The sequence below is a fragment of the Anopheles merus genome, unplaced genomic scaffold (assembly GCF_017562075.2).
Source record: "Anopheles merus strain MAF unplaced genomic scaffold, AmerM5.1 LNR4000232, whole genome shotgun sequence".
Classification (NCBI taxonomy): Eukaryota; Metazoa; Arthropoda; class Insecta; order Diptera; family Culicidae; genus Anopheles; species Anopheles merus.
In genome coordinates, this window is record NW_024427812.1 from 18834 (window position 1) to 31346 (window position 12513).

The 12513-nt window shown below is 45.1% G+C and overlaps 1 protein-coding gene across 1 annotated transcript; it reads right to left on the reverse strand.

The window, feature by feature from the left end:
- Positions 1-298: 298 nt before the first annotated feature.
- Positions 299-12065, reverse strand: LOC121601933. Its single transcript, XM_041930730.1, has 2 exons — positions 11599-12065; positions 299-371 (listed from the first exon to the last, which is right to left on the reverse strand). The coding sequence occupies exons 1-2, from the start codon at positions 11994-11996 to the stop codon at positions 329-331; spliced, it is 441 nt and encodes a 146-aa protein (XP_041786664.1). The 5' UTR covers positions 11997-12065; the 3' UTR covers positions 299-328.
- Positions 12066-12513: the final 448 nt, after the last annotated feature.

Genomic DNA, 12513 nt, shown 5'->3' on the forward strand with positions numbered 1-12513 from the left:
GCGACTTCTTTTTTTCCCGGGTGGAATGTAACTCCGTAGCACTGAATGGATTGATACACGATTGATGATCGCTTAGTTTTCACTGATCCGCACCAGCTGGTTTTTCAACACCGTTGTGTGCACCGGAAATGCCAGGCTTCACCTTCTATTGCATGTGCAGATTACATCGAGCATAACACACACTTTCACACTTTCCTGGGCATTCTTAGACACACACACGAACCAATAGCGAATAACCGATCATAAATAACCATTGCGCAGACACACACCATACGATTTTTCACACACTTTTCTCGCACATTAGTGGCTCCCGGGGTTTTTTTATATATTAACGAGCGGAAAACATCACAATTTCGTCACTTTTCACTTTTCTGTAGTAAAAAAAAATACATAAATCACACATTAATAATTTGAAACTGAAGCGACACAAACGGGAAACCCTCCTCTTCTTAAGGTCTCAAAGTAAAGATTGTTGAATTCTGACGATTATATTCCCACGCCAGTGCGAACAGCAAGTGCTCACGAGTTCTTTCAAATGCTGCAAAAAGAGATAAAAACAGATAAAAATGACATTAGTTTAAGCAGAGGATTACATTGTGATTTTAGTTATCGATACACAAGAACACAAAACACACACTTTTGGAACGGTCCAAAGGTTGCAAAAAGGCACAGAAAACCAATTACCCAGACCAAACCGTAAGGCGTCAAAGCTTCTACTGCTACACCGCCACACTTGAACCAACGTCAACGGATATCCCCTTTTTAAGGTTCGATTTAAACGCTCCCCCATGTCACATAAATTATCACCTATCGCCGCACACGAGATAATCCATCACCAAACCTGTCGAAGGTTTCAAATCTCGGAGGCGCTCTTTATCAGTGTTGCAGAAATGTTAGATTGTGCGCAAAACAAAAAACAAAAAAATGGTTCCTCTTCGACCCCCATCGATGGAACCGGAATTAAGAAGGGAAAATACGAGACAAATTAGCTACAAAACCTCTGTTAGCATCCGCTTCAGATAATGGACTTATCGCTCGCGTGGGAATTCTGGCACAGCGAGTTAAATCATCGAAAAAGAAGTCTTTTTTGGCGCTGTTGTGAAGCATTAGATCGAGCGCAGGTTGAAGTGATGTAATGAAAATGGGTGCGTGGATTTATGCTATCGATCGCTATCGCAAAGCATTGCAATCTAACCCTCTAAAAAGCTACGGGGACACACAACTTTTGATTGCAAAACTAATTTTAGACCGTTAAAACAAGGCTGATAACATCTCCGGGGGTTTATTAAGGTTGTCGAGTACGGGTGACCTTTGTAATCTCGTGTATGTTTACACGAAGGGTGTATTTGCGATCATAGAATTAGTTTATGAGTACAAGTGATGAAACCATCTGTAAGATTCAGTTTTAACTGAGATTTTATCTTAATAAAGTTTTGTGTTATAAAATATTAAAGGTAATGAAAGAAATGTACAAAAAGCTTCCAAACAATTTAAGAACATCAAAAACTTGTAGTTTGTCTCGTAAAATTATCAACTTTTACAGTTAATAAGCAAAATTGTGAAAAACTCACCAAACGAATGTCAATCGGGCACAAAACAACATTTGTCAAACAATCAAAAAACCCCACCGGGCAGGTTGAATCACCTTCCAAGGGTAATTAGAGCAAAATGTTGCAGTGCACAGCCGCGGTGCGAATTCGAGCCGAACGTTTATCAACTCTATTATCAGGATGTCGTAAATTACTTACACCCAAACCTATCCTTTTCCAACCACACGGAGCCACCAAAGCATGTTTACGGCGTTGGTGGAAAAAAGGTATCACACACGAAATGCCGATAACGCATCGTCACCTTGCAAAATATTTCACTTTATCTCGCTTTGCTTAGTGCATCGTGGGGTGGAGTAAAGCCGGTGAATCACACTGTGTGGTGTTCGATTGGACTCGGGGCTTTTATGACAGTATTTTGTTTACATTTGCCGTAACTGCCACCCAGGCATGAGTTCTTGATCGTTCGAGAAGCATTTTTGCACCCGTAAAACGATAGGCAAAGCAACACACACCACACCTTGATTTGAGTTGATTCATCTTGCCGAAATTCACCATAATCATTCATCAACCCACAACCCTTGATGCGCTTCCCGCCACTTTGCGCCGTAGATTCACACTCTTCGCGCTACTCTCGCGCGCAACAATCTGCATTCAATTAAGTGGAATTCTTTCGCAAATCAAGACCACATTCCAGTGCACAAATTGCCCTTTCCGATCCAGACGGTCAATTGAAAAATGACACAAAAATGTCCTTCCCCCACCACCGCCCTCCCCCATATATGGTTGCGACATGTAAAATGGCAACACGATACATACATACACACCCAGACACAGCACAGCGTAGTAGGATTGAGAAAAAAAGCAAAACTTTGCCAAATGGAGAGGGAGGCCAGAGTTCGTCTTCGAGTGGGACCGAATTGTGAAAATTGCACCGAGGCAAGCGAAATTCCTCCCAAATTACCATTCTAGGATTGAAAACGACCCGGAGCGCACGTCGCCATAAAACGCAAGCACGCCGCAATGGCGTGACGCCGGATCGTTTCCCGCTTTGCCATTTGCTTGTCTAAACCCCTTTCTTTCCCCCCACTGCCCATGCTACTACTTCACCTAATTGCACAGGAAGTAAGGGAAAACGGAGCCGGAAATCTAGCCACACATTTTTATGCTGCTTGCGCAATATGCGGCATCGAATAAATCATCGAGACAACTTGACAGAGAGACACAGGGTCGTGCATACACACACACGTGCGTGGGTCAAAACAGTGGATTTGAAGCACTTGTTGCTTAAGTCATTAATATTAGCACGTTAAAACAGGGTTGGAGTCGTTTTTGTACTAGAGGTATGTGCATTTGTCAGAGCATGAACATACAAAACACAAATGAAAATACAGCTTTTAACCAACATAAGGTCTTTACATCGTTTAAACATGGCTGTTGTTAGATAATATTAATTCAAATAAGAACCGAATAGCAAACATCCATATAACAGATCCAACACAAATACCGAATGGCTGACATATGGTTGAAATAGGTCATCGAGGCGTGTGAAGAAGCAACGCCTCGGCTGGGAAGAGACACATAAAATAAACACATCAGCTGACATACATACCCACACACACATAAACACATAGCCAATTGGAGATTGGAGAAACAACTTCTGGAAAATACTAACCAACCCTCAGTTCTCCCTCAGTGTTGCTGCAACGATCTAACGGTGTGTGGCGTAACAAAGGGTTGCCATAGGCCGTGCACGTCTTGGTCAACGCGCTTTTATGCGGTCAATTTATAGTTTCGCTGCCTAGTGCCCCACAACACACAGTGCGGCTCTTCTTCCTGAATTTCCTACCATTTGGGGCCCGGGGCACACGTAATTCTGATCGGAAAGACCGCCGGAATAAAGAAAACAACACTTACCGCGCGATAAATACAGTGCGGCGAATATATTTAAGCTTAGATTTAGTAATAGCTCCCCGAATAATATCTTTTTTGTAATGAATTTGATAACGAAAAAATGAAAAGAAGGAAGGGAACATCATCCCGAAATATCAAATTTTGTACAGTGTATTCAAACCGATGTGAAGTCCTGAGAGCTCCTAAGTTCCTTTTTTTACCCAATTCTTTCCCCAATCAATCGCTCAGTAACGCCCTTTAGCATCTCTATAATTATTCCCCGCAGTGTTGATTTGTAAAATCAACACTTGGCGCAGTGGATCGCACAAACCCTCTGAGACCCTGACACGCGATTCGCCCTGGGGCTAGCCTGCCGCTCCGGAACCGGAAGCACTCCAATTATACGAAGAAAATAAATAAAAACCCCTGTCCGGGCAGTTCGTCCTGGTCGTCCCCAGGGACGAGCCGATGAAACTGATCGTGTCCAGCACTCGGCCCATGGGACGACGTTGGCACAGCGCCCAGCGAGAACTCTGTTTACTTGTTTGCCCATATGGTCACGCGAGCGCCGTGACGTGTTTACTTTTTGGGGCGAAATAGTTCTACAGTGCTGGTTTAAAATTTGCACACAAAGGTTTTTTTACGCTAGGATGATACATGATTTAAGCTTATTTATTGCTTTTGGAACGTTATACATACAATAAAACACACACAACACTCTTGTTGCGTTAGTTTGCGTGCAGAAACACAAACAAAAGGCCGGGTGTTTCGCCTGAAGGCCCAAAAAAGAAAAAGAACGAACGAAATGGACCATATGACGTGACGATAATTATACTAATGCATACTACTAAACCATTTCAACTCCCGGCAGAAAGCGAGGGAATGTGGATATGGGGCCAGCAGCAGAACCTTATCTTTTTAACGTCGCTTTATAGGCTACACAAAACGTCAAACAAACCACTACTACCACTACGCCCAGAAGATAGGCAAGGTGCGTCGGTTCTATCCGCGCGTGTGCCTCCATCCGCCTTCTCTACTGCCTCCGTGGTAATGACATTCCAGCGAGGACAGCCGCCAGTCCGCCAGCCTTTATCAGTTGACCATAATCGGTAATTAAACCACCGCCACTTACAATCAGCCGTGCCCCGTGGCACTTCTTCCACACCGGAGCAGCGCGGTGGTGTTTTAGCGGCCAGTTTGAGGGGAAGCCTGAAGACGAAAAGCCCCCGGTGGAGTGTTAGGTACGGCGCGGTACGAAATGTGTGTGTGTTTACTTATCAAGTTCAAACGCAGTCGGAAGTGCGCGTTGGCGATGATAAGGACACAATGGCCATTTGGAGTAGGTATGGATGCCCACAAACCGGTGTGCTGAGGTGTGCAATGCATCAAACTGTTTGCTGCAATCACAGAGCGCGCAATGGCATTCGTGTCCGGGTGCAATCATTCTTCGGGCGGATGTAATATTAACGTGGTGTGTATGGGAGAGATAATCGCAAATGCAGTTAATATTTCATAAAGTGACACACGATAAAATGCTATAAAAATACAAAAACGAATTGAAAAAAAAACTAACTTTTAAAAGGGGTAAAGAACATGTGTTTGAGATCCTTGAGCGTACACGAGCTGTCAAAATCCAATATGGCGTACCGCATATCTGTCAGTTGGGTACGCACAATACAACCCAGCTGATGAATATTTTGACAGACGTGGACTGAAAATTGCAATGTTATAACTTGAAAGGTAAAACAACCCAATGTCTGTAAATTATGCTTATCTTTGCATTCTGGCCATTACGCACGAACTGTGGTTATTTACGTCCCAGAAAACTGATTAAAAGTCACAAATTAAACTGCGTTCTTGCCTTTTCCCATTTTCCCACAACAACCCAATACAATCTGAAGACTCGTTAGGACGCGCGTGTCCATCGTGGCCAGCAGCAGTAGAACGATTTAATTTCCTCACCAAACCGTTCGGTTTGTTTGGTTTGGCGCTTTCCAATCAAGTGTGTTTGTGCGATTTATCATCAACCCACCCCCCTCTTCCCCAAAGGGTTTGGAGCCCTTGGTGCCTTCCGTCAATAACAGCGGAAAATAATACTTCCCCAACGGAAATCGAGAAGCTACGTTACCGTGTGCATATGTACGCAAAAACTCCCAATTTCCCAAACGCGCAAACCCAAGCGCAAACCGTTGTTGAACGATTTTGCACTTACGTACGACCCTACCCACCGCCAAATGGTGTCATTAGGCACGTCACGTTTCATAGCCGTAGGTCGGTTCGGCCACCAGCCTTCAGCGACACCCACAAGGCCTCCCCGGTCCACAATTTCGGCAACACACACAGACACAAGAAAAGTTTTGTGGCTTGATTTTTTTTGTTGCTGTCGTTCCCTTCCCAAATGGTGGTTGTTCACCACGTTGGACTCCTTGAGAAACAGTATCGGAAGGAATGCCACGGGCATAAGGAAGAGAAGGACATAAGGAATGTGTGTGTGTAGGTGGTTGGCGATTTTGACGCAAGCAACCGATAAATCATAACGCGTAAAGCACCGAAACATTGCGCACGTGTTTGCCACTTGAGGCACGTGACGTGTTGGGCAAAGGAAGCATTTCGATTCGGTGCCGAGCAAGGGAACCTTCGTAGTGGAGCTTTTCAAGTGATTTGTTGAGGGCTCGCCATCATCACGTCCTGTGCCGGAGTCGTGAGGCAGTGGGCGAAGGTTTGGCAAACGGGACAGGGCGGGATGGGGACGACCCTGTTGAAAACATGAAGGGAATTACGAAAACCGATTTCTCACCATTAGACGTGAAGGGTGTGTCGGTCTTTCCGGATTTTTGTGTTTTTTTTGTTCGCAACAAACAAGAATCAAACAGTCATTAATTGGCAGTGACACATTGGCGTGTTAAGCACAGAATAACAAACATCATTATTAATATATTTTAACAACAATAGAAAAACAAATTATTCTGTCCCAAAGTAGCCATTTAACGCTTTATGACAGTTTATCTACAAGAAAATGACGAATATTTCAATTTTAAATGACTTTTTCAATGGATCAAATCAAATGGATTTTTGTGACTTCTTATGCTCTAATTTCACTACCATTAGATTTGATACAAACTAAGTTGAAGCAACGGCTCATCAAACAGACATTAAGACTGTTCATTTCATTAACCTTCCACCACTCGTCATCCAGCGATTCAAAGCGTAACCATTTCAAAATATGAAACTCCCAGTGCTGCTAAAGCACACTGTGAAGTAAAAACCACATCTCTTTTAAATCGCTTCATAAATTCAATTTCGATTGGCAAACTGTGCTCGACGTAAAACGAAAACCGAAAAGGTTCAGAAAGATCAATTACCATCTCATCAAGGCAGCATCGCCGAGCAGAGCAAAACACAACGGAACGTGAACACTCGCCGGTGCACTTCTCATGGTACGGTGACGGTCTTGCTTCCAGAAAACGTTGGAACGTTAGGAACATACAGACACCACACAGCGCAGCAGCAAGTTGGTACGTTTTGGATTTCATTGTGTCATCTTGCAATCAATTTTAGCTCCACCAACTCGTCGCTGCGTCATATCGAACGATGCAGAGCACGGTGTTGGGACGAGCGCGCGCACAACCGAGCAGTTAAATTCAACGAGCTAGACGCTGAAGCAACAGCTTCGACAAAGCAACACACACCGTACATGGGTGTAAAACATTTCAATTCACCAACATAAACATAATTATTACCACACACTGGTTAAATATGCCCTTATTTACCCCTATTTTTGCAGGCAGGCTGCTTTTTTTCGTAAGCACAAAACCAATGTACTATTTTAAATAACTTCACACACGCGAACTATAACACCGTCAGCACCAGACAGACATCATCGTTCACGGGGTGTGTTCTTTGGGGCACTACGAAACAGGCTTAGTTGGTTTAGTTAGTGCCAACGTATTGCGTCAACGTACAATAACGATTTTTTTGGCTTCGATTCGAGTGTTTGATTTGCAACATATTTTGGAAGAGTGCGCGCGGGCATTTCTGTTCTCTTGACTCCCGTGCTCATCTCATCCATCATCTCAAGCAGAGGTCGTTTGGGGGAGGGCATGAGAAAATCACTACCCATCACTTGACACATTCCACCGCCCGACGTTCTTTGGCTTTGATCGGTCATCGCTTACTCATTGGAATGTTTTTTCTTTTTTTCGACTGCAAGATGAGGAGCAAAACCACCCAGAGCATTACTTTACTTGTTTGAGCACTCTCGAGCCTCACTTCAACTTGCTAGCTGACCCAGTCGGTGAGGTTCTTAACCATCTTTTATCATGATATCCGACTGCTGCTTTGGAATTCAAACCATTCTCCCTTGGCAGAGGGATCGCAATTACGGCACCCAAGCGTGTTGTATTATACTTTCCTCTACCAGACAAAGAGAATACGCTGAACGGAATAGAAAAACTGCTCCGTCCAATAGGGCAAGACTCACGCGGACAAGTGCCACACTTGAGTGGGATACCCACAGACAAAAAAAAAACAAAACAAAACAAAACAAAAAACTACTGTTTGCTTGGCGCCGACAACACGTTGCGCTATCACTCGTGCGCGTTTGGTTTGGCGTCTTGCTTTGTCTTGGTTTCTTTCCGACTGGCTGACAAGAAACCCAAAACACGCACACACAACATACCCCTGTCGAGTAGCGGGATTTATGCCGTTCATTTGCCGCGCCGCTATGAATAGCAGCCCTACAGTGAGCCTCCAAAATATTGGAAGGAAAAGGGCACACAGCCAGTACCGGAGCAGGGTGGACAATTAAGAAACGCAAGTCGGTGGATTGAGCAAGGTTATCGCTCAAGCTGAAGAAGTAGCGGTGGCTCTCGTCGAGTGCCGGCCAATGAAGAGCTTCGAAGGGCTAAGATTGATTCGTTGTGAATGTGTTTTGAAGAATGTACAGCCAGAAAGTGTTTCCAATTAGTCTCACAATTGGATTCGGTGCTGTGTGTTCTATTTTTAATCAATTTTATGTCGATTTTTTTTTTCAATTTCTTTTGTCATTTGTTTTTACTGTTAATTATTTTTACTCTTTAATTTTCTTTTATTTAATCGTTAAATATTTCTTGTGTTTTTATTCTTAATTTATTCCTATTCTATTTCATTATTTGATTTGATTTGCTTGCATTTGCATGTTCCAAATTTGTACTTTGCAACTACAAAACTACTTTATTCCATTAGGTATTTTGCAACCCAATTTGCTTCTACAACAATAAAGCCCCTCGCTAGCCTGTACCATTTAACATTTCTTCCGAGGAACAGAAACAGACAACGAGCACCAGACAACCCTCAACTGCTGTTCGGTGTGCCCTCGTGCTCGTTTTCCACACCTCGTTTTGTACTAGTTTTCGATTAAATAATTACTAATCGAGAACCACCTGTTTGATCGGCCGCAACCGGTTCTCTCTCCCTCCCTGACGGCATGGTTTTATTAGAGTTTCTTTTCTATTCACAGCCACTCGCAACAATCGAGCCCAATCAACTTCTGGCAGCTAAAACAACATCCGCGGCACCCGGGTTGATTATTGGGTTTGGATTTTTCCAGCATAGCAGGAGGCGATTTCGATTGTTTATTTGATGAATTTGGAGCATCTGTTTGGTTCCCCTTTTTTCATTTTCTTCTATGGCGTACCGTATTAGGGCAGCCATTCTTTACGCTTTACACACCCATTGCCTATAACGGTCAGCAGGAGCAGCAGCAGCAGCAGGAGCGCTTTAAACACACAGAAGGGGAATCCATTTAAAGGTCTTTTCACTCGGCCATTGAAGGGCCAATGGGGGAATGGCGCTTTCCAGTGCACTACAGGAGGAGAACCTGACCTGGCAACCCACATCAAACCCACTTTGTTTTCAAACGCAGACCGCGGCGAAGAAAGTGGGAGTTTTCCCTGCCGCCCAGCCGCGAACCATTGCGGGGTCAGCCGTGGGGCCAATGGTTCCGTCATAATCATATGTACATACACACGCACGCATTGTACTTGAACTTCGATGATCCAACGATTTGCCGCGCTTCGTTTCATGCTACTGCTGCCGCCACCAGGGACAGCAAACCTTGTATAGCGGATGATCTCGATCGTGTTTTTTTTTTGTTTCGCTATAGGAAGATCATTTCAACCACCCGTTGATAAAGAGCCTCCGGAGCCGCATGATAGGAAGTGGCGGCAGGTGCTGTGTATGTGTGTTACGGTACCGGAGCCATAAGGGGTTTTTTTGGGTTTGATAGAGCGTAATTCAAACACACAAACACAAGCCACTCGAGGAGATAGCATGCCGGCGAAAATCGCACCGTTATGCTTATCTGCTGTGCGTGAAAAAAATAAGAAAAAAGCCGTGAAGCGTGGAAAACGCACAGCAAAACTGATAACGCCAAAAACGGCCCCCGTCTGCCCATTCTGCTTGCCCCTCGCTGTATGTGTGCAAAAGATCACGCCGATTACACGCCAGCCGATCTAGAAGCCGAGGTTCAGTGCGCTTTTTTTCTGGGTCAATTGGTTTGTTCAATCTTCGCACAAGGCAGCACACGCTCCCGAAATGAAGCGGAAGGAAGGATGGAAGGCGGGGTGGGCTGGGGCCAATTTACTTTCCAAGTTTGCGGTGCGAAAAACATGCACAAACAAAGCACAAACAAAACAAAGCGCATGTGAGGAAGCGCGGCTGCGGCGTCGGCGAATGGGCATGTTTGGACAGAATCGTGAAAGAAAAGTGATATGGAGAGACTTTCCCTCAAGAAAATCAGCGATAGAAAATGGTAGCTGATATGTGTGGCTGTGTACATGAAACGGTACGGCACATTGCATCTGAAAACATTTTCACTCGATGATCGTAAACACGAGTAGTGAAATGACTTGATTTGTAGCAATACATGATGATAAAAGATAACACAAAAACACATGTTTTGGATTTTGTACCACTCTAGTTCATAAATTGTGCTTGAAGAGATCCAACACACGACGAGAACAATGAAAAACACGATTAAGTTGACGATTCATTCTAGATCGAAACGAGATTCTGTTCCACAACCTCCGGTGTGTAAGCAATTGCACTTTCTTGCGACACTATCGAGCTCCACGTAACAAGATAAGCATAATGTGGGTTTTGTTTTATCAATGATACTTCCTCATTATGCAAATTATCCAAAATTGCCCTAATTCTTCACGCTCAAGTTCATCAAAAACAGTCATTAAAGCATTACCTAATATGCTTCTCTTAGTTCATCCTTTAATTTATCGTTTCTCCGTGCGAACCGAGCAAAGTAACCCACCAATATATGCACCACATTTACAGTGGCTGCAATAAGACAACGGAACGGTATCCATAACCACCAGCAACTGGCATAACAACAGCCCCGGTCCGTCTCCACCCCGAAAAAGGAAACCGTAACGACCGAACTGTTGATATTTACAATTACACGCCAAACCCATGGGGGCTAACAAAGACACCACACGCCAGTTGGTCGTTAAGCAGATGGTACCCGACGGACGCGACTCTGGTTTGTGTTATGTTGCTGCGCGAATGCAGATGAAGAAACACAGCAGGTACTAGGTACTAGTTGTATGACCTTCTGGAGAGTATAGAAGCTAAATTTGCATTCAAACTACGCGATGTCGAGTCCCATTTTAAGGACCTTGAACCTCCACTGATAGTTTGGGCAACTTGTGGTCGTGCGGGTAAATTTCTTCAGGAAACACTTACCGACCGCGTGGAGCACGCGAAACTTGAAACTACTGAAAACAACTTCCACCCCCCGAAAACCGATAATTCGATTTTGCATGGGCGGTTTTCTGCATGCACCACAACTCAACAACTACTCGGTCTTTTCGGAAGCCGATGAGGTCGCACTGCGCTCAACCGTGGCCTTGCAAAAAGTCACGAAACAACACAACCGCACACTCCAGACGAACGTGAGCAGCGGTAGTACGAACCCAACGAAGTACACACACACCTGCTCCGTGTGGAAAAAGGGAGTCACTTTACGTAACAACGAACCTTCTTCTCCTTCCCGTACCTCTTTTTGTACCCTTGCTGCACCCACCATGTGTGGGGTGGTTTTCGGTTGTCTTCCGGAGTTCCACTTTTATCAACACTTCCGTGAGTGCAAAACCGCACAAACACTCACAAGGTCCCTGGTCGGCAGGCCGATGGGGAGGACACTAAACGCACGTTGTAACGCTCGCTTCGCTCGGTTTGCCAGCAGACGCACCCGTCAGACCCATTGCTAAGCGAAGCACCGACTACTGCTGCCGAGAGCTGCAACAACACCGTCTGGCTGGTTGCCGAGAGCCGACTGGCCGTACTGGTGGAGTTGAATGAATGTTTCTCGTCCCTAAAAACCTTGGTGAACTTTGCTCGCAGCCCGTTACATAAAGAGAGCAATTTTCTTTTGACGGTCACATCCATGCGTGTATATATGTGTGTTTTGCCACCGGGAGAGTATCGGACGCGCTTTTCCTCAATCAAACACGTCGTCGCTCGGAGCCGCTCGGACGCTGCACCTGCACATGCGCCAACACACATGCGATATCCCGTCTGGATGCGTCGGGACGGACGTCTTTCTCTCCGAGCGACACTGAACGCCCGGAGAGTCCCGAGACAAGGGAGACGCGCAAAGTGGAGTCCGATTCTCCGTGGGCGTCTTTTTGTGACGGGAATATGCTTTGTGAAAGAATCCTGTTCCTCTGTCCGCCCCACCATTGCCTGAGGTTGGTGGATATGCGATTTCTCTCAATGGGGGTAACCTTGAGTTGCGTTTTTTTTGGGGGGGTTTGGTTTGGGATGGGGCGAGAGTGTATGCGAGAGAAAGAGTCATCAACATCAAGAATGCCTTAACATGGTTTATGTTTCCCCCACTTGGCGGGACACACTAGGAGGCGGCTTATCCTCAATTAGGATCTCACGTCGCCCTTCCTACCACAGTTCCTGACAGCTGAAGATCGATATTATTCCCACGAACCACTGAACCATGCCTGAACTCGAACGTTATCGTCAGGATGCGTCGTCGTCGGCTGTGGAGCACGTGTTCCGAGACGTGTGC